This window comes from Anomaloglossus baeobatrachus, chromosome 1 (genome assembly GCF_048569485.1).
Source record: "Anomaloglossus baeobatrachus isolate aAnoBae1 chromosome 1, aAnoBae1.hap1, whole genome shotgun sequence".
Lineage (NCBI taxonomy): Eukaryota > Metazoa > Chordata > Amphibia > Anura > Aromobatidae > Anomaloglossus > Anomaloglossus baeobatrachus.
In genome coordinates, this window is record NC_134353.1 from 2,802,890 (window position 1) to 2,825,632 (window position 22,743).

Below are 22,743 nucleotides of genomic sequence, written 5' to 3' on the forward strand. Positions count from 1 at the left end.
AAGTTAAGGCCCCCTCTCCCTCCAGCCAGCGATGGCATACTTGTTTCAGTCTGTGGGCATACATCTTGAAAGACACTTTCCCATCACAGGCTAACATACGGAACTGAGTCCTATAAGTATCTGGGGTCACGGCATAATGTTCTAGAATGGTCTGTTTCTTCAGCGCTCTATTGGGAGACCCAGACGATTGGGGTATAGCTACTGCCCTCCGGAGGCCACACAAAGCACTACACTAAAAAGTGCAAGGCCCCTCCCCTTCTGGCTATACCCCCCCGTGGTATCACGGGTTCTCCAGTTTTCAAGCTTTGTGCGAAGGAGGTCAGACATCCACGCATAGCTCCACAGATTTTAGTCAGCAGTAGCTGCTGACTATTTCGGATGGAAGAAAAGAGGGCCCATATAGGGCCCCCAGCATGCTCCCTTCTCACCCGTGGATGGTGTTGTAAGGTTGAGGTACCTATTGCTGGTACGGAGGCTGGAGCCCACATGCTGCTTTCCTTCCACATCCCCCTGAGGGGCTCTGAGGAAGTGGGATCCTGCCGGCCTCAAAGCTCTGACGCCGGGCTCCATCCACAGACCCATTTGAACCTGCTGGATACGGAGCTGGAGTACCGTTCAGGGACATGGCCCTGCACCATTACAGGTACTCTGTGTCCCCGTACACACAGGCACAGCACACTCCAGACTTGCTGGGTGTGCTAGTGCGCCGGGGACAGTAAAGGGTTACAGTCACTGCAGCTTTGCTGAGTGACTTTGTGTTTTGGGAACTACCGCGCCGGACGCTCCGGGAGCGGCGGCGCGGCTGGGACTTGTAGTTCGCCGGGGACTGGGCGCCGACCGCGCTTTTACGGCGGCGGCGCTTATAAATCCAGTCCCCGGCTTCTGCGGCCTAGTGCCGCTTCGTTCCCGCCCCCTCCCTGTCACTCAGGGAAGGGGACAGACGCTGAGCAATCAGCAGCGCCGAGGGCTGGAGCCTTTTTACATGCTCCAGCCCTCTCACTGCACACTGTCGGACGCCGGATTCCCGCTCTGCCTTGGGGGCACGCCCACGGCCCGCCCCTCCTCACACGAGCTGGGGAAGAAGCCGGCAGCCATTACTGCAGTCCGAGCTCGGACTTTCGGCACCAAGGCAGGACGGTGGCGATCATACACCCGCTTATAGGCGGGCGGTAAGAGGCACACATAGTGCTGACCACGATATAACTGCAGTGTGTACATGTGTTGTTTTTTACTGCATAGGTCGCTATATGCCCGCTTGGGGAGCGACACATCAGCAGCATACAGTCGCTAGTCTTAGCTATATTCTCCTGGAATGGCTAGACTACAGCAGCAGAAAACCAAGGGTGCTGGGGCACAGGTTTTTTTCTATGCTGCTTGTATTGCATGGGCTGCAGTGTGCATTTGTACTTGTGCTTGTATGCTATACATTGCACTGTATGGTCACTCTTCTGGGCCATATTCCCCTAGATGACTAGTCTACAGCAGCAGAAGAGCTGGGGTGCCAGGGCACAGGCTTCTATGCTGCTTGTTTTGCATGTGCTGCAGTGCTCATTTGTACTTGTGCTTGTATGCTATACATTGCACTGTAGGGTCACTCTTCTGGGCTATATTCCCCTAGATGACTAGTATGCAGCAGCAGAAGAGCAGGGGTGCCAGGGCACAGGCTTCTATGCTGCTTGTATTGCTTGTGCTGCAGTGGTCTTTTGTACTTTATGCCTGTATGCTATACATTGCAATGTACGGTCACCAATCTTGGCTATATACTTCTAGATAGCTAGTCGGCAGCGGCAAAAAAGCAACACAGATTTCAGTGCTGTTTTTACTACATGGGATGCTGTTCATGACACCGTCCCATTGTGTGCATGCTCCCCTGTAGCACGTCGTCTGCCGGGGTCTCTAGCACTTCGTCTGCCGGGGCTCTACTAGTTGTGGCCAAAGAAACCTCCTGTCAACCCTGTCCATGGACAGGGACGGAGTAGTCATAATATAGAGACTTGCACCCATGGGCAATCTTCTTGACCAAAAGGGCAGCTCTTCAGGGCTTTGATACTGACATTGCTCTCAATCCGGATACACCGGGTGGTAACGCCATACGGAATGATCCTATACCGTCCATCAATGGAAGGTTGGATCTTTCTCCCTCAGCTCCCCCAGTGGAGATAGGAGACGAACAGGAGAAGTTCCTTTTCAGTATCTCACGCAGATATTGAGTATTTTTCTGGCCACGCTGACTTCAGAGAAGCAGTCCAGGAACACCACGCTTACCAGATAAGCGTCTTCTCCAAACGTTTTTTTAGGATACACGTTATCCCTTTTCCCCTGACGTGGTCAGCGCTGGACCCAGGGTCCAAAGGTGGATTCTCCAATCTCCAGGCTTGCATATAGAGCCATAGTTGCACTGGAGATGGGGCTTCACTTAAAGATGCCATTCACAGACAGATGGACTCTGGTTGAAATCTGTCTAGGAGGCTATCGGCGTGTCGGTTGCTCCGGCATCCACAGCCGTATTGGCAACCTAACCTTTTCAGCTGTTCTTGCCCGCAATGTCTGCACTGCGACTTACCCTGTTAATACTGTCCTAAAAGTACAGTCGAGGTTTCGGTCCTTCCCAAGCTCCGGCAGGTCCCAATTGTCCTCGTGCAAAAGGGCTACAAAACCTCATACGGGCTCAGATTCCGGCCGGGCTCAATCTCGCCCAAGGAAGGCAGTCGGAGGAACCGCTACCAAGGCGGTCTCCTCAGGACTCTCAGCTCTCTCTCTCTCCGCATCCGCGGTTGATGGCAGACTCCCCCGCCTTTGGCGACATTTAGCTGCCACAGGTCACAGACCGGTGGGTGACGGACATTGTGCTCACGTGCACAGGACAGTGTTCTGTTCTCGTCCTCCGACTCCATTCTTCAGAACGGCCCCACCTCTCCACCGAGCAGATGCCCTGCTGCAGGCGGTGGACGCTCTAAGAGCAGAAGGAGTGGTGATCCCTGTCCCCCCTCAGGAACGAGGGCGAGGGTTTGTACTCCAATCTCTTTGTGGCTCCAAAAATGGACGGTTCCTTCCGTCCTGTTCTGGTCCTGAAACTGCTCAACGAGCATGCGAACGCCAGGCGGTTCCGGATGGGATCCCTCCGATCCGTCATTGCTTCAATGTCTCGAGGAGACTTCCTTGCCTCAACAGACATCAAAGATGCCTATCTCCACGTGCCAATTGCTACGGAGCACCAACGTTTTCTACGTTTTGTGATAGGAGACGAACATCTTCAGTTCGTAGCTCTGCCATTCAGTCTGGCGACAGCCCCACGGGTGTTCACCAAGGTCATGGCAGCAGTGGTAGCAGTCTTGCACTCTCAGGGACACCCGGTGATCCCGTACTTGGACGATCTTCTCGTCAAAGCACCCTCCCTCGAGGCATGCCAACGCAGCCTGAATGTTACGCTGGAGACTCTCCAGACTTTCGGGTGGATCATCAATTTGGCAAGGTCAAATCTGTCTCCGACTCAATCACTAACGTATCTCGGCATGGAGTTTCATACTCTATCAGCCATAGTGAAGCTTCCGCTGAACCAGCAGTGTTCACTGCAGACAGAGGTGCAGTCTCTCCTTCAAGGCCAGTCGCACCCCTTAAGGCGCCTCATGCACTTCCTAAGGAAGATGGTGGCAGCCATCGAGGCAGTTCTCTTTGCGCAGTTTCATCTGCGCCAACGGCAATGGGACATTCTCCGCCAATGGGATGGGCAGTCAACCTCCCTGGACGGGAAGTCTCCCTTTCCCTGACGGCCGAGGACTCTCTGCAATAGTGGCTTATTCCCACCTCATTGTCATAGCCCCCATCCTGGGCAGTGGTCACGACAGATACGAGTCTGTCAGGGTGGGGAGCAGTTTGTCTCCGCCACATGGCTTAGGGGACGTGGACTCAGCAGGAGTCCACCCTTCAGATCGATGTTCTGGAAATCGGGGCAGGGTATCTTACCCAATTAGCTTTCCAGAAGTGGCTAGAAAGAGAGCAGATCCGAATCCAGTCGGACATCTCCACAGCGGTGGCATACATCAACCACCAAGGAGGGACACGCAGTCAGCAGCCTTCCAGGAAGTCCGGCGAATCCTCATGTGGGTGGAGGACACAGCATCCACCATATCCGCAGTTCACATCCCGGGCGTAGAAAACTGGGAAGCAGACTTCCTCAGTCGCCAGGGCATGGACGCGGGGGAATGGTCCCTTCACCCGGACGTGTTTCAGGAAATCTGTTGCCGCTGGGGGGTGCCGGACGTCGACCTAATGGCGTCTCGGCACACCAACAAGGTCCCGGCATTTATGGCACGATCGCGCGATCACAGAGCTCTGGCGGCAGACGCCTTAGTGCAAGATTGGTCGCAGTTCCGGCTCACATATGTGTTTCCACCTCTGGCACTCTTGCCCAGAGTACTGCGCAAAAATCAGATCCGATTGCAGCCGCGTCATACTCGTCGCACCAGACTGGCCGAGGAGATCGTGGTACCCGGATCTGTGGCAGCTCACGGTCGGCCGACCGGGGTCACTACCAGACCGACCAGACTTACTGTCTCAAGGGCCGTTTTCTCCATCGGAATTCTGCGGCCCTGAACCTGACTGTGTGGCCTTTGTGTCCTGGATCCTAGCGTCTTCAGGATTATCCCAAGGGGTCGTTGCCACCATGAGACAGGCTAGGAAGCCCACGTCTGCTAAGATCTACCACAGAACGTGGAAGATTTTCTTAATCTGGTGCTCTACTCAGGGAGTGTCTCCCTGGCCATTTGCATTGCCTACTTTTCTTTCCTTCCTACAATAGGAGTTAGAAAAGGGCTTGTCGCTAGACTCCCTCAAAGGGCAAGTCTCAGCACTATCCGTGTTTTTTCAGAAGCGTCTAGCACGTCTTTCTAAGGTGCGCACGTTCCCGCAGGGGGTTTGTCATATCGTACCCCCGTACAAGCGGCCGTTAGATCCATGGGATCTGAACAGGGTTCTAGTTCCTCTCCAGAAGCCGCCTTTCGAGCCTCTGAAGGAAGTTTCCTTTTCTCGCCTGTCACAGAAGGTGGCGTTTCTCGTTGCGATCACATCGCTTCGGCGAGTGTCTGAGCTGGCAGCTCTGTCATCCAAGGCTCCCTTCCTGGTGTTTCACCAGGACAAGGTAGTGCTGCGCATCATTCCGGAGTTTCTCCCTAAGGTCGTATCCTCGTTTCATCTTAATCAGGATATCTCCTTACCGTCCTTTTGCACTCATCCGGTTCACCGGTATGAGAATGTTTACGTTTGCTAGATCTGGTGAGAGCACTCAGAATCTACATTTCCCGCACGGCGCCCATACGCCGTTCCGATGCCCTTGTCGCTGGTACGCGCAAGAGGTTGCAGGCTTCTAAAGCCACCCTGGCTCGATGGATCAAAGAACCAATTCTGGAAGCCTACCGTTCTGCAGGGCTTCCGGTTCTTTCAGGGCTGAAAGCCCATTCAACCAGAGCCGTGGGTGCGTCCTGGGCGCTACGACACCAGGCTTCGGCTCAACAGGTGTGCCAGGCAGCTACCTGGTCGAGTCTGCACACTTTCACCAAACATTATCAGGTGCATACCTATGCTTCGGCGGATGCCAGCTTAGGTAGAAGAGTCCTGCAGGCGGCAGTGACATCCCCGTAGGGGAGGGCTGTTTTGCAGCTATAACATGAGGTATCTCTTTACCCACCCAGGGACAGCTTTTGGACGTCCCAATCGTCTGGGTCTCCCAATAGAGCGCTGAAGAAGAAGGGAATTTTGTTACTTACCGTAAATTCCTTTTCTTCTAGCTCTTATTGGGAGACCCAGCACCCGCCCTGTTGTCCTTCGGGATTTCTTGGTTGTTTGCGGGTACACATGTTGTTCATGTTGAACGGTTTTTCAGTTCTCCGACGTTATTCGGAGTTAATTTGTTTAAACCAGTTATTGGCTTCCTCCTTCTTGCTTTGGCACTAAAACTGGAGAACCCGTGATACCACGGGGGGGTATAGCCAGAAGGGGAGGGGCCTTGCACTTTTTAGTGTAGTGCTTTGTGTGGCCTCCGGAGGGCAGTAGCTATACCCCAATCGTCTGGGTCTCCCAATAAGAGCTAGAAGAAAAGGAATTTACGGTAAGTAACAAAATTCCCTTCTTTATCTCCCCATACTCACAATTCCACTGAGGGTCCATAGCTCTATAGGCGTCGGCAGCTCCACCCTCCAAGAGACCCACCAGATGTTTGACTCGCTCTCTTTCTGGGACTTCCATTATTCGGCACTGTGAGGCAAATCCCGGGATATGAAGATGAATTATGACTCCAGTCATAATCCCTCATCACTCCCTGGCAGTGCCCCCTCCCTTCTTGTTCTCAGTGTTCCACTTACACCTCCATGGCCATGTCCTGTGATATGGAGATGAGGTGATGTGGGAACAATGGACACAGGATGACTCCCTGCCGTCACCCTGTAACAAGAGTTGTATCTAATTAGCAAGGCTCTGGAAGTAGCCAGACAGAACGACTCCAGTAAAAAATGGTTCATATCTCGCAAGCCATATTTCCGATAAATATGGCAACCATAAAAATGGTGTCTCCGCATGCGGACGATGCCGGCACACCCTTTTTATGGGAGCAGGACATTGGGAAATGCCCCAGGCGTGATATCAGCCAATGGGGAACTGGCAGACAGGTCATGAGTCCCCTCGTTCTGTAGCTAAATTCATAACTGTCACAATGAGAGCATTGGCGTCCGCCTACGACGCTCCCAGGCAAAGTTATGGCCCATATTCCATGTTGTGGATTGTCCATAACTCCAGCCAGGGGTGGAGCAGTGCTCCCTCTGAGGTCACTAAGGTAGGAGGGGACCTGGATTTGCCCAGGTTGATAACCCTACTTCGGCCATTTTCCAGTGTTCTTTCGCTGGGGGTCACGTGTAGGAAACATCTGTGGGAGTTCCTGGAAACCTGGTCTACAGCGCCCCCCTGTGGCCAGACGCACAAGGTAACTGATTGAATTGCATACCTGTTTGTAAACCATGCTTTATCTGTAACTGTACTCTGACATATGTATATTCTGTAGATTCCCTATTGTATATATTGTAGTTTCTAGTGTGCTTTAGGCTGATTAAATTATATAATTAATCTTGGGCTGTTCTGTTATCTCGATCTTGAATCCCACGTCTGTGTGTTCGGCTAATAGTTACCGTGAAGCGGTTGGTGGCAGCGAGTTGTGCCAAGGATTATTGTGGGGAGGCCAGTGAGATTCGGGAAGATATTATATATTCCGCCCGCGGAGGTCGGGGGAATATATACCCTACTCTCACCGGGGACCCTTCAATAATCGGCATAAGTAGTATAGCGGCCTCCTTGCTTATTGTCGGGCAATTCCATAATTGGCCTGACTATAAGAGGGGCGCTAGAGAGCGCGTCACGTGCTCTGTCTGTCGGTCGGGAGGTATAAAGGAGGGGTGACCCCCACTTGTTACCCCCCGATTGTGACGTACTGGTAGCCAGCGCGGGGGATTTTTGAGTGACCCCCCCGGTGGTTTGTGACATATTGGTGGCATAGCGGTGGGATCGAGATAATAGTGTGTGTGAGTGTGAGACCCATACTCCCAGACACTAAAGACTGCCTGCAGCAGCTGTGGCTGCTGGGGTCTTCAGACTAGCTCAACACTAGAGTGTCAGAGTGCAGATACTGTAAGGTGTGTGGAGGCATCAGGTGTCAGTTCTGTGTCAGTGACCAAAAGTCTGCAAGAATGGCTGATGGCACCAGGAGCAGAGCTATGCAACTGGCCAATGCTAAGGCAGGAGCCGAAGAGAGGGAGGACGGTGCTGTGGACAGCAATGAGGAGGTTGCCCACGAGTCCTCCAGGAGCTCGACGCCAGAAAACCGTTCTGCCGAGGACATTGCGCAACCTGGCACTGCTGGACAAGATGAGGAGGAGCTCACCCAAGGTTCCTCAACGAGCCAGATGCCAGCCCTCCGCTCTGAAAGGGACAGTGAATCGCCTAGCTCTGCAGCGTGCCGCAGATCACCACGTGCCATTCCACCGAGCCTGGGAGGCTCGGATAGCCTTCTTCAAATGGCTATGGCCCTTCTCCAGGCTGGAGACCAGAAGGGCTACAAGGAACTCCTGGCAGAGCGCAGGGCAGAGCGGCAGGCAGCGCGTGACGCTGAGGCTGCGGAGCGGCACGCAGAGCGTGAGGCTGCGGAGCGAGAGCGGCAGGCAGCGCGTGAAGAGCGAGAGCGACAGGCAGACCGTGACTACCAGCTGCAGCTAGCTCAGCTCCGGCCCTCATCAGCCACATGTGACCTTCGAGACACCAAACTTCCAAAGGTCCGTGTTGAGGACTTCCCAGTGCTGGAGAAGGATGGAGACTTGGACTCTTTCTTGACTGCTTTTGAACGGACTTGCTTGCAGCACCATCTGGACAAGGACCAGTGGGCCAAATACCTGACCCCCCGTTTAAGGGGTAAGGCCCTGGATATCCTTGGGGACTTGCCTGCTGAGGCAGATCAGGGCTACGACACCATCAAGCGGGCCCTGATCCAACAGTACAACCTCACTCCAGAGTCCTACCGCAAGAAGTTCCGGAGCCTACAGAAGGGACCAAAGGACTCCTGGGCTGACCACCGGCGGGCACTTGCCCGAGCTGCCGACCACTGGACCCAAGGCCTGCAGCTTTCCACCGGACCGGAGATCCTGGACTTGTTCATCACGGAGCAACTCTTGTGGAACTGCCCTGAGGATCTCCGCCAGTTCATCCGAGACCAGAAGCCAAAGGGGTCCACGGCTACAGCTGCCCTGGCCGATGACTACACCAACAATCGTGCTCCTGAGGCCAGGAGAGCAGCCACCAGCAGCACCTGGAGAGGGGGTAAGATGAATTCTACGACTGCCCCACCTGCCCCTAGACTGCAGGGGGTGTCCCCCTCAACTCCCCTCTCCAGGCCCGTGGCAGAGCCAAGACGGTGCCACCAGTGCAACCTACCTGGACACTTCAAGGCCATGTGCCCTCAGCGTCCCAAGGCCCCGGCTCCGTCCCCGTCCCAAGGGCCGCCCAAGGTGTATTGTGTGGGTGGGGGTGGTGGTAGGTCCCTGGACAGCTTCCAACCTGTCACCGTCGGCCGGTCTGTGACCATAGGACTGCGAGACAGCGCCTCGGAGGTGACTCTGGTGCGGCCTGAGATGGTGTCCCCCCAAGACTTGATCCCTGGAAAAACCCTCGCTGTCTCCGGGATTGGAGGCACTGACCCGGCGCTGCCTGTTGCTGACATTTATGTGGACTGGGGCGCAGGGCGAGGGGTGAGGGAGGTGGGGGTAACTGATCGGATCCCTGCAAACGTGCTACTTGGGACAGATTTGGGGCAGATAACCTCCCAGTTTGGGCCCCAACCAAGGGCTGAACCTTCAGCCAGTACTGACATGCCTCCGGACAATGTTAATGTGTTATCTATGAATGATGTAAGGGAGGAGGGAGTGAACTCTGATATTTCTGCTTGCATAGACACCATAGACACACACTCAGCTGCAGCTGTGACAGGGGAGGGGGTCAGAGAAAGGTGTGACAATGCCTCTACAAGTAATCAGCCTGTGAGCTGGGATCTGTTGCCCTCTGAAGGGATAAGCAGAGAGCAGGGTGCTGCAGGGGGAGGACCAGTGTGTGGGGTGGGGGCTACCACAGCAAATGTGGGGTCCCCAGAGATTTCACAGCGGGGTTCTGTTGCTGCAGGAGGGGAACAGGCAGGTGAGATTGGGGCCGGTCCAGGAGCGGAAGTGCTCCCAGGTAAGATCTCGGTGCATGGTTCCCCCACAACCGGGGTGTCAGGAAGCCAGGTAGGTCTGCCTGAACCGGCGACTTGGTCAGGAACGGAGGAGGAGCAGGCACGACCCACGGTCGCAGCGGCTGTGGCCGCTGTCACCCGCAGTGGGAGTGCTGGAAGCCAAGGGGCCTCCCGGAGGTCCGATAGCTCTTCCCCTTCTGACCAAGTGGCAGCCGAGTCAGGTGGAGGCCAGGACACAGGTCCCGGGGTACTGACTGAAGATGTGACAGTCTCGTCGATTCTGGCCACATCTAGTCAGGGGTTTCAGGCAGCGTTAGAAGCTGACGACAGCCTGAAAGCTCTTAAGGAGCAGGCGGCACAGCCTCCCTCGGACTCGGACCCGGAGCGAGTGGTCTGGGACCAAGGACGGCTGTACCGGGCCACGGTCCAGCAGGGTTCACCGGAGGCGTGGCCCAGGGACCGACAGTTGGTGGTACCCTATCCGTTCCGGACGGAGTTGTTGCGGATCGCACATGAGATTCCGATGGCCGGACACCTAGGGATCGCTAAGACCAAGGCCAGGTTAAACCAGCATTTCTACTGGCCAAAAATGGGGGCCGATGTGGCTGCCTACTGCCGTTCGTGTGAAACCTGTCAGAGAGTGGGGAAGGCGGGGCCACACCCCAAAGCCCCACTGGTATCTCTGCCAATCATCGATGAGCCTTTCAGGAGGGTGGCTGTGGATCTGGTCGGCCCGCTGGCCATCCCCAGCAGCTCCGGGAAACGCTTCATACTGACGGTAGTGGACTATGCCACCCGGTACCCGGAAGCAGTGGCCTTGTCGTCCATTCGGGCTGACAAGGTGGCCACCGCATTGCTGGAGATTTTCTCCCGAGTGGGTTTTCCCCAGGAAATGCTCACTGACCGGGGGACCCAATTCATGTCCCAGCTGATGGAGGCCCTCTGTAAGCAAGTCCAGGTGCGACATCTGGTGGCCAGCCCGTACCATCCACAGACTAATGGCCTGTGCGAGCGGTTCAATGGCACCTTAAAGCAGATGCTTAAGATGTTGGTCGACTCCCATGGGCGTGACTGGGAGCGGTATCTCCCACACCTGTTATTTGCTTACCGGGAGGTTCCACAGGCCTCAACAGGATTCTCACCGTTTGAGCTCCTGTACGGGCGACGTGTGCGGGGCCCCCTGGCTCTGGTGAAAGAGGCTTGGGAAGGGGATTTGGCCACCCCTGGAGTGTCGGTTATCGAGTATGTCATGCGCTTCCGGGACAAAATGCAGGCCTTGACGCAACTGGTACACGACAATATGGCTCAAGCCCAGGCCGATCAGAAGCGTTGGTACGACCAGAACGCTTGTGAGAGGACCTACCAAGTGGGTCAAAAGGTGTGGGTACTGGTCCCCGTACCACAGGACAAGCTTCAGGCAGCCTGGGAAGGCCCATACCTCGTGTACCAGCAGCTCAACCCTGTAACGTACCTGGTCACCCTGGACCCTGCCCGTGGAAGGCGGAAGCCCTTCCATGTGAACATGATGAAGGCACATCATGAGCGGGAGGCATGTGCGCTCCCCGTGTGCAACCTGCCCGAGGAGGGAGAAGCGGAAACCCTCTTGGATATGCTAGCCCAGGTTAGGGCAGGCGGATCCATTGAGGATGTGGAGGTTGGCCACCAGCTCTTGGAGGACCAACGGTCCCAGCTGTGGGCCACCCTACACCCCTTCCGGGGGTTGTTTACCAACCAGCCCGGAAGGACTGACTTGGCTGTCCATCACGTGGACACTGGGGATCATCCCCCGATCCGGCGTTCAGCATATCGGGTCTCCCTGGAGGTGCAGCAACACATGCGCCAGGAGATTGACGAGATGCTGAAGCTGGGGGTGATCCAGGCATCCAACAGCGCTTGGGCCTCGCCTGTAGTCCTCGTCCCTAAGAAGGACCGAACCACTCGGTTCTGCGTGGACTACAGGGGGCTCAATGCGGTCACGGTCGCCGATGCGTACCCAATGCCACGCATCGATGACCTGCTCGATCAGTTGGCCGGGGCTCAGTACCTGACCATCATGGATCTGAGCCGGGGATATTGGCAGATCCCCCTGACTCGCAAGGCCAGGGAACGCTCTGCCTTTATTACCCCATTTGGACTGTACGAGTCCACGGTGATGCCATTCGGGATGAGGAATGCCCCTGCCACTTTCCAGCGGATGGTCAACACCCTGCTCAAGGGACTTGAAGGGTACGCGGCCGCGTACCTGGATGACATTGCCGTCTTCAGTCCCACCTGGGAGGACCACCTAGAGCATCTAGCACAGGTGCTCAGGCGGATCCACCGGGCAGGTTTGACCATCAAGCCGGGAAAGTGTCAGCTGGCCATGAGCGAGGTCCAGTACCTCGGTCACCGGGTAGGTGGGAGAACACTGAAGCCCGAGCCTGAGAAAGTGGAAGCCATCGCATCCTGGCCCACCCCCAGGACCAAGAAGCAGGTGATGTCCTTCTTGGGGACCGCTGGGTACTATAGGAGGTTTGTTCCATGCTATAGTAGCCTGGCAAAGCCCTTGACGGACCTCACCAAGAAGAAGCTGCCCTCTGCAGTCGATTGGACAATGGACTGCGACACAGCCTTCCGGGCCCTAAAGGACGCCCTGTCCAGCCCGCCCGTGCTACAGGCAGCCGACTTCACGCGGCCGTTTGTAGTACAGACCGACGCCAGTGACTTCGGCCTCGGTGCGGTGCTCAGCCAGGTGGACTCTGCGAGCCAAGAGCACCCAGTCTTGTACCTGAGCAGGAAGCTGTTACCAAGGGAAGTTGCCTATTCCACGATGGAGAAGGAGTGCCTGGCCATAGTGTGGGCCCTGCAGCGTCTGCAACCCTATCTATACGGGCGCCACTTCATCGTGGAGACGGACCACAATCCCCTCAGCTGGTTGCACACCGTCTCTGGGACGAATGGGCGATTGTTGCGATGGAGCCTTGCGCTCCAGCAATACAACTTCACCATTCGCCACAAAAGGGGCCGTGACCACGGTAACGCAGACGGGCTGTCCCGACAAGGAGAGGTCGCGGACGGGCGCACGGGGGAACACCGGAGTGTGCTGCCCCCTAGCGCCCTCAAAAGGGGGGAGGTGTGAGGCAAATCCCGGGATATGAAGATGAATTATGACTCCAGTCATAATCCCTCATCACTCCCTGGCAGTGCCCCCTCCCTTCTTGTTCTCAGTGTTCCACTTACACCTCCATGGCCATGTCCTGTGATATGGAGATGAGGTGATGTGGGAACAATGGACACAGGATGACTCCCTGCCGTCACCCTGTAACAAGAGTTGTATCTAATTAGCAAGGCTCTGGAAGTAGCCAGACAGAACGACTCCAGTAAAAAATGGTTCATATCTCGCAAGCCATATTTCCGATAAATATGGCAACCATAAAAATGGTGTCTCCGCATGCGGACGATGCCGGCACACCCTTTTTATGGGAGCAGGACATTGGGAAATGCCCCAGGCGTGATATCAGCCAATGGGGAACTGGCAGACAGGTCATGAGTCCCCTCGTTCTGTAGCTAAATTCATAACTGTCACAATGAGAGCATTGGCGTCCGCCTACGACGCTCCCAGGCAAAGTTATGGCCCATATTCCATGTTGTGGATTGTCCATAACTCCAGCCAGGGGTGGAGCAGTGCTCCCTCTGAGGTCACTAAGGTAGGAGGGGACCTGGATTTGCCCAGGTTGATAACCCTACTTCGGCCATTTTCCAGTGTTCTTTCGCTGGGGGTCACGTGTAGGAAACATCTGTGGGAGTTCCTGGAAACCTGGTCTACAGCGCCCCCCTGTGGCCAGACGCACAAGGTAACTGATTGAATTGCATACCTGTTTGTAAACCATGCTTTATCTGTAACTGTACTCTGACATATGTATATTCTGTAGATTCCCTATTGTATATATTGTAGTTTCTAGTGTGCTTTAGGCTGATTAAATTATATAATTAATCTTGGGCTGTTCTGTTATCTCGATCTTGAATCCCACGTCTGTGTGTTCGGCTAATAGTTACCGTGAAGCGGTTGGTGGCAGCGAGTTGTGCCAAGGATTATTGTGGGGAGGCCAGTGAGATTCGGGAAGATATTATATATTCCGCCCGCGGAGGTCGGGGGAATATATACCCTACTCTCACCGGGGACCCTTCAATAATCGGCATAAGTAGTATAGCGGCCTCCTTGCTTATTGTCGGGCAATTCCATAATTGGCCTGACTATAAGAGGGGCGCTAGAGAGCGCGTCACGTGCTCTGTCTGTCGGTCGGGAGGTATAAAGGAGGGGTGACCCCCACTTGTTACCCCCCGATTGTGACGTACTGGTAGCCAGCGCGGGGGATTTTTGAGTGACCCCCCCGGTGGTTTGTGACAGGCACTGATGCTCAAAGTCCTGGAAGAAGCCCACAATGTTGTCTGCAGCTTCATTAAATGGCTTAAAGTCCTTGCGGGACACTCTGGAGGATTCCTTCATAGTTGGTGCTGTGGTTACAGTCTGTCTGGAGCCTCTAGGTGCTTCCACAGCAAGCCTCCTCTCCAGCAATGCTGCCCTCTCTTGAGCTCTGCAAATGGCCTCCCTCTTATCTTCTATGGTGGCCTCATCTCCAAGCAGTGCGATCTCCTCCTCATACCACACAACCCATTGACTTTTTTGGGTATTTACCTCCAGCTCCCGTCTTTCCTCCCCTTGCTGTGGAAATCCTTCCTCGGTGCCATCTTGCAGGCAAGCATTTTTCAATGCCTCAATTAGTTGCTCCTTAGAGAGTCCTTTGTAGCCAACTCCTAATTCACGGGCCTTTGTTTGTAGGCTCCCCACAGTCCAGTTCCTGTATCCTGAGGTTCTGATTCCAGATGTTAATGGGCCATTGCCCTCCATTCTTTCTGCTCTGATCCCGCCACTGCCAACCAGTTTGTGACGGGGTATGCGGCAGAGCAGTAAGGGACGCCAGGCCAAAGAACAATCCAAAGGGCTTTATTGGAACCACAAAGATAAAGCACCAAACATAAATATAAATCCTTAAAGTCTACAAGGAGTCCACAACAAACAAAAGATCCAGGGGCACCGCCCGGTATTCAAACGCCAGGGAAAATATGGCAATGGTCCTTATATGAGTTCCTTGAGTCCAACAGGGTGAACAACAAAACACAATCCCATGTGGCCACTAATCTCCAGTCTGTAACAGTCCATACACAGGCTCTAGGATCCAGCCTCAGCAATAGATCCTAGTCCTTCTCCAGCCGAGATCCAACTAACTGAACTAACATGGGTCTCATTGTTCTTCTCTCCTGGGATCAGCCCCTTAGGTGGGCAGAAAAGTCCAACTCCGCCTGGACACTTGATACATGAATGGACTTTAGAAGTCCTGGCTCTTTCTTGTTTACCAAGTTGTGGATTGGAGAAGTCCCATTCTGAGAAGAACAAACAATCCCCCACCAGTAGTACATACAGGACAGTCAAGGAGAGGCAGACTATTACACCATGAGCGAAAGCGGGGGAGGGACACATTATACAGACCTGATATCTGCTGCTCACTGTGGTGTGTGTATATACAGTATACCCGATATCTGCCGCTCACAGTGGTGTGTGTATATACACAGTACACCCGATATCTGCTGCTCACAGTGGTGTATATATACACAGTATACCTGATATGTGCCGCTCACAGTTGTGTATATATACACAGTATACCTGATATGTGCCGCTCACAGTGGTGTGTTTACATACACACTATACCTGATATCTGTCGCTCACAGTAGTGTATATACATATTTGTGTATACGGTAATCTGCATGCGTGCGCTGATGCTGGCGCTGCTGTGTATAATCTGAGTGCCTGCTCTGATGCTGGCGCTGCTGTGTGTATAATCTGCCTGCTCTGATGCTGGCGCTGCTGTGTATAATCTGCCTGCTCTGATGCTGGCGCTGCTGTGTATAATCTGCTTGCTCTGATGCTGGCGCTGTTGTGTATAATCTGCGTGCGCTGATGCTGGCGCTGCTGTGTATAATCTGCCCGCTCTGATGCTGGCGCTGCTGTGTATAATCTGCCCGCTCTGATGCTGGCGCTGCTGTGTATAATCTGCTTGCTCTGATGCTGGCGCTGTTGTGTATAATCTGCGTGTGCTGATGCTGGCGCTGCTGTGTATAATCTGCCCGCTCTGATGCTGGCGCTGCTGTGTATAATCTGCCTGCTCTGATGCTGGCGCTGCTGTGTATAATCTGCCTGCTCTGATGCTGGCGCTGTTGTGTATAAGCTGCCTGCTCTGATGCTGGCGCTGCTGTGTATAATCTGCCTGCTCTGATGCTGGCGCTGCTGTGTATAATCTGCCTGCACTGATGCTGGCGCTGCTATGTGTTGCAGCTCCTCTCGGGGGCGGAGGACTCCTTCGTGCAGATCTGGCAGTTGAGTCGCTGTGAGGAGTCCGGGGTTATTGAGGTGAGGTGTTGGGTGGTATTTGGGTCGGGGACATTTCTCTCCTCCATTAATTCTGGCATTTTCTTCTGCGCAGGTGGAGCACCGGCACTCGGAGTGTGTGACAGACACCCAGATCTGTGGGGCGCGATTCTGTGACCCCCAGGGATCCGCATTTGCTGTGACCGGCTATGACCTGAACGAGATCATCCGATATGTGCAGCTGTAGAGACTCCGTACACCGCCGATATAACCGCGTACACCTGGGGGAGGGGTGGATGTACCGAGTACCCAGCTCCTGCCGCGGGACGTATCCTGACCACCCCCGATATAACCGCGTACACCTGGGGGAGGGGTGGATGTATCAAGTACACAGCTCCTGCCGCGGGTCGTATCCTGACCACCCCCGATATAACCGCGTACACCTGGGGGAGGGGTGGATGTACCGAGTACACAGTTCCTGCCGCGGGACGTATCCTGACCACCCCCGATATAACCGCATACACCTGGGGGAGGGGTGTATGTACCGAGTACCCAGCTCCTGCCGTGGGACGTATCCTGTCCACCCCCGATATAACCGCATACACCTGGGGGAGGGGTGTATGTACCGAGTACCCAGCTCCTGCCGTGGGACGTATCCTGTCCACCCCCGATATAACCGCGTACACCTGGAGGAGGGGTGGATGTACAGAGTACCCAGCTCCTGCCGTGGGACGTATCCTGTCCACCCCCGATATAACCGCGCACACCTGGGGGAGGGGTGTATGTACCGAGTACACAGCTCCTGCCGCGGGACATATCCTGACCACCCCCGATATAACCGCATACACCTGGGGGAGGGGTGTATGTACCGAGTACGCAGCTCCTGCCGCGGGACATATCCTGACCACCCCCGATATAACCGCATACACCTGGGGGAGGGGTGGATGTACAGAGTACACACCCCCTGCCCCCAGATATGTGTAATATAGAGGATACATAATATTCTCTGCCCCCCCGTGTACGTTCCTGTCCCAGGCGCCAGTGTTGGGGGGCGATGTCAGACGTATCCTGTCCACCCCCCATATAACCATGCACACGTAGGGTAGAGGTGGATGTACCGAGTACACAGCTCCTGCCCCAGGATATGTGTAATATAGAGGATACATAATATTCTCTGCCCCCCCCCCCCCCCCGTGTACGTTCCTGTCCCAGGCGCCAGTATTGGGGGGCGATGCCAGACGTATCCTGTCCACCCCCCATATAACCATGCACACGTAGGGGAGAGGTGGATGTACCGAGTACCCAGCTCCTCCCCCGGATATGTGTAATATAGAGGATACATAATATTCTTTGCCATCGCATACCCCCCCCCCCGTGTACGTTCCTGTCCCAGGCGCCAGTGTTGGGGGGGAGGTGTCAGACGTATCCTGTCCACCCCCCATATAACCATGCACACATAGGGGAGAGGTGGATGTACCGAGTACACACCTCCTGCCCCCGGATATGTGTAATATAGAAGATACATAATATTCTCTGCCCCCCCCTGTGTACGTTCCTGTCCCAGGCGCCAGTGTTGGGGGGCGATGCCAGACGTATCCTGTCCACCACACGGTGCTGCTCCTGAGCCTCATTTTGCAGTATTGGGCACGTCTATACATCTTCATATGGCGGCACTATGTATGTGGATCGTCCGCCTTCTACTAGAGCAGATGGATTACAGGTTTATAAATACTTCACAGACTCCGGGCCGAGGCACAGAAATAACATGAAGAGCGGCCATGTGACACTGAATGCTGCTCCAGCTGTGACACTGATCCCCCTCCACACATCGTGACACTCCCTGTCTCCTGAAACACTCTGTGCCACTGTCACCCCTCCCTCAGAGGATACCTACACGTCCTATCTCCTGACATACTCTGCGCTGCTGGGAGGACTCTTTCATCCACTACGGGACTTATTTTGTCACGTTAAAAAATATTACCATGCGCTTTTTTTCTAAGATACTCTTCTGCGGGCAGCACAACTTCTTTCTAGTGGTCGGGTCTGGGGTCCGGGGATCGAATCTGAACAAGGACCACCTCTGCACGGTGTCTATCATTACTCTGTTACCCCCAGTTGTGTGGTGCTTCTGGGCCATTAGATTGTGAACCCCGATTGGGACAGCGACTTATAATGGTCTTTGTACAGCGCTGCAGAATAGGCCAGCGTTATATAGGAAACTACAATGAGATAACAATAAAGTCCATGACCCAAAATGTAAAGTCCAATATTCACCAATGCATGATCACCAAAGCTCAGCTCAGAAGATCGGGAAAAAGAGAGGAAAGACATTTCCACAAAGACGACCAAACCTGTACACACACTACAACAAGCCCCCCTGGCCCTCGAAGAAGTCCCTCACCACCAAGAGAACAGTAACGTAGTCAGAGCAAATGAGTGTACGAGCGCAAACACAACCTCCAAGAACAAACCTAGACTTCAAAGTCGTCCCTCACCACCAAGAGAGCAGTAACATAGTCAGAGCAAATGAGTCCACGAGTGCGAACACAACCTCAAGAACAAACCTGGACTTCAAAGACGTCCCTCACCACCAAGAGAGCAGTAACATAGTCAGAGCAAATGAGTCTACGAGCGCAAACACAACCTCCAAGAACAAACCTAGACTTCAAAGACGTCCCTCACCACCAAGAGAGCAGTAACATAGTCAGAGCAAATGAGTCCATGAGCACAAACACAATCTCTTAAAGAACAAACCTGGACTTCAAAGAAGTCCCTCACCACCAAGAGAACAGTAACATAATCAGAGCAAATGAGTCCACGAGTGCAAACACAACCTCAAGAACAAACCTGAACTTCAAAAAAGTCCCTCACCACCAAGAGAGCAGTAACGTAGTCTGAGCAAATGAGTCCACAAGCGCAAACACAACCTCAAAGAACAAACCTGAACTTCAAAGAAGTCCCTCACCACCAAGAGAGCAGTAACGTAGTCCAAGCAAATGAGTCCACGAGCGCGAATACAACCTCAAAGAACAAACCAAAACTTCAAAAAAGTCCCTCACCACCAAGAGAGCAGTAACGTAGTCAGAGAAAATGAGTACACTAGTGAAAACACAGCCTCATAAAGAACAAACCTGGACTTCAAAGAAGTCCCTCACCATCAAGAGAACAGTTACATAGGAACCTCGCTCATGAAACATACAAGCTAGGGATGCTTTGAAGATCCATCTTAAAAGGTTAGCATTTAGAGTAGGCAGACCTGGCTGCAGTGAGATGGTGAGGGTCGGAATCGGATGTGATCTATCTCATGGTTATGTTTCTTGACGCTGTATATAAAATGATTGAATGTGGCTTCATCTAAGAATATTTAAGCAAAAACCACAAACATTTTTAGGCAACTCTGATATCTGCATGGTGTGAATACAGGAATAGTTGTGATACTGGTATAGAGTGGTGGTGGTGGTGTCTGTATGTTGGCTATACTGGAATAGATAGGTGGTGTGGGTGTCTGTACGATGGCTATACTGGAATAAACTAGTGGTGGTGGTGTCTGTACGATGGCTATACTGGAACAGACTGGTGGTGGTGGCGTCTGTACGATGGCTATACTGGAATAGACTGGTGGTGGTGGTATCTGTATGATGGCTATACTGGAATAGACTGGTGGTGGTGGTGTCTGTACAATGGCTATACTGAAATAGACTGGTGGTGGTGGTGTCTGTACGATGGTTATACTGGAGTAGACTGGTGGTGGTGGTGTCTGTACGATGGCGATGCTGGAATAGACTGGTGGTGGTGGTGTCTGTATGATGGCTATCCTGGAATAGACTGGTGGTGGTGGTGTCTGTACGATGGCTATACTGGAATAGACTGGTGGTGATGATGTCTGTACGATGGCTATAGTGGAATAGACTGGTGGTGGTGGTGTCTGTACGATGGCTATACTGGAATAGACTGGTGGTGGTGGTGGTGGTGGTGTCTGTACGATGGCTATAATGGAATAGACTGGTGGTGGTGGTATCTGTACAATGGCTATACTGGAATAGACTGGTGGTGGTGGTGTCTGTATAATACTGGAATAGACTGGTGGTGGTGTCTGTACGATGTCTATACTGGAATAGACTGGTGGTGGTGGTGTCTGTACGATGTCTACACTGGAATAGACTGGTGTTGGTGGTGTCTGTACGATGGCTATACTGGAATAGACTGGTGGTGGTGGTGTCTGTACGATGTCTACACTGAAATAGACTGGTGTTGGTGGTGTCTGTACGATGGCTATACTGGAATAGACTGGTGTTGGTGGTGTCTGTACGATGGCTATACTGGAATAGACTGGTGGTGGTGGTGTCTGTACGATGTCTACACTGGAATAGACTGGTGGTGGTGTCTGTACGATGGCTATACTGGAATAGACTGGTGTTGGTGGTGTCTGTACGATGGCTATACTGGAATAGACTGGTGGTGGTGGTATCTGTACGATGGTGATACTGGAATAGACTGGTGGTGGTGGTATCTGTACGATGGTGATACTGGAATAGACTGGTGGTGGTGTCTGTACGATGTCTACACTGGAATAGACTGGTGATGGTGATGTCTGTACGATGTCTACACTGGAATAGACTGGTGATGGTGATGTCTGTACGATGTCTACACTGGAATAGACTGGTGTTGGTGGTGTCTGTACGATGGCTATACTGGAATAGACTGGTGGTGGTGGTGTCTGTACGATGGCTATACTGGAATAGACTGGTGGTGGTGGTGTCTGTATGATACTGGAATAGACTGGTGGTGGTGGTGTCTGTACGATGGCTATACTGGAATAGACTGGTGGTGGTGGTGTCTGTACGATGGCTATACTGGAATAGACTGGTGGTGGTGGTGTCTGTACGATGGCTATACTGGAATAGACTGGTGTTGGTGGTGTCTGTACGATGGCTATACTGGAATAGACTGGTGGTGGTGGTATCTGTACGATGATGATACTGGAATAGACTGGTGGTGGTGGTGTCTGTACGATGTCTATACTGGAATAGACTGGTGGTGGTGGTGTCTGTACGATGGCTATACTGGAATAGACTGGTGTTGGTGGTGTCTGTACGATGGCTATACTGGAATAGACTGGTGGTGGTGGTATCTGTACGATGGTGATACTGGAATAGACTGGTGGTGGTGGTGTCTGTATGATACTGGAATAGACTGGTGGTGGTGGTGTCTGTACGATGGCTATACTGGAATAGACTGGTGGTGGTGGTATCTGTACGATGGTGATACTGGAATAGACTGGTGGTGGTGGTATCTGTACGATGGTGATACTGGAATAGACTGGTGGTGGTGGTATCTGTACGATGGCTATACTGGAATAGACTGGTGGTGGTGTCTGTACGATGTCTACACTGGAATAGACTGGTGATGGTGATGTCTGTACGATGTCTACACTGGAATAGACTGGTGTTGGTGGTGTCTGTACGATGGCTATACTGGAATAGACTGGTGGTGGTGGTGTCTGTACGATGGCTATACTGGAATAGACTGGTGGTGGTGGTGTCTGTATGATACTGGAATAGACTGGTGGTGGTGGTGTCTGTACGATGGCTATACTGGAATAGACTGGTGGTGGTGGTGTCTGTACGATGGCTATACTGGAATAGACTGGTGTTGGTGGTGTCTGTACGATGGCTATACTGGAATAGACTGGTGGTGGTGGTATCTGTACGATGGTGATACTGGAATAGACTGGTGGTGGTGGTGTCTGTACGATGTCTATACTGGAATAGACTGGTGGTGGTGGTGTCTGTACGATGGCTATACTGGAATAGACTGGTGGTGGTGGTATCTGTACGATGGTGATACTGGAATAGACTGGTGGTGGTGGTGTCTGTACGATGTCTATACTGGAATAGACTGGTGGTGGTGGTGTCTGTACGATGGCTATACTGGAATAGACTGGTGTTGGTGGTGTCTGTACGATGTCTATACTGGAATAGACTGGTGGTGGTGGTGTCTGTATGATACTGGAATAGACTGGTGGTGGTGGTGTCTGTACGATGTCTATACTGGAATAGACTGGTGGTGGTGGTGTCTGTACGATGGCTATACTGGAATAGACTGGTGGTGGTGGTGTCTGTACGATGGCTATACTGGAATAGACTGGTGGTGGTGGTATCTGTACGATGGTGATACTGGAATAGACTGGTGGTGGTGGTGTCTGTATGATACTGGAATAGACTGGTGGTGGTGGTGTCTGTACGATGGCTATACTGGAATAGACTGGTGGTGGTGGTGTCTGTACGATGGCTATACTGGAATAGACTGGTGGTGGTGGTGTCTGTACGATGTCTATACTGGAATAGACTGGTGGTGGTGGTGTCTGTACGATGTCTATACTGGAATAGACTGGTGGTGGTGTCTGTACGATGGCTATACTGGAATAGACTGGTGGTGGTGGTATCTGTACGATGGTGATACTGGAATAGACTGGTGGTGGTGGTGTCTGTACGATGGCTATACTGGAATAGACTGGTGGTGGTGGTGTCTGTACGATGGCTATACTGGAATAGACTGGTGTTGGTGGTATCTGTACGATGGT

The 22,743-nt window shown here is 53.2% G+C and overlaps 1 protein-coding gene across 2 annotated transcripts in view; it reads left to right on the top strand.

Annotated features, from left to right (window-relative positions):
- WDR54 (WD repeat domain 54) overlaps positions 1–19,992 on the top strand; it is a 67,461-nt gene extending 47,469 nt beyond the window's left edge. Inside the window, exons 9-10 of one of the 2 annotated variants that reach the window (XM_075345496.1) lie at positions 16,128–16,202; positions 16,276–19,807. In XM_075345496.1, the coding sequence (XP_075201611.1) occupies positions 16,128–16,202; positions 16,276–16,407 (207 nt within the window). In that variant the 3' untranslated portion in view covers positions 16,408–19,807. Of the gene's footprint in view, positions 1–16,127; positions 16,203–16,275 lie in introns of both variants that reach the window. The other variant, XM_075345505.1, reaches the window with a different exon arrangement.
- The last annotated feature ends 2,751 nt before the right edge of the window (positions 19,993–22,743 follow it).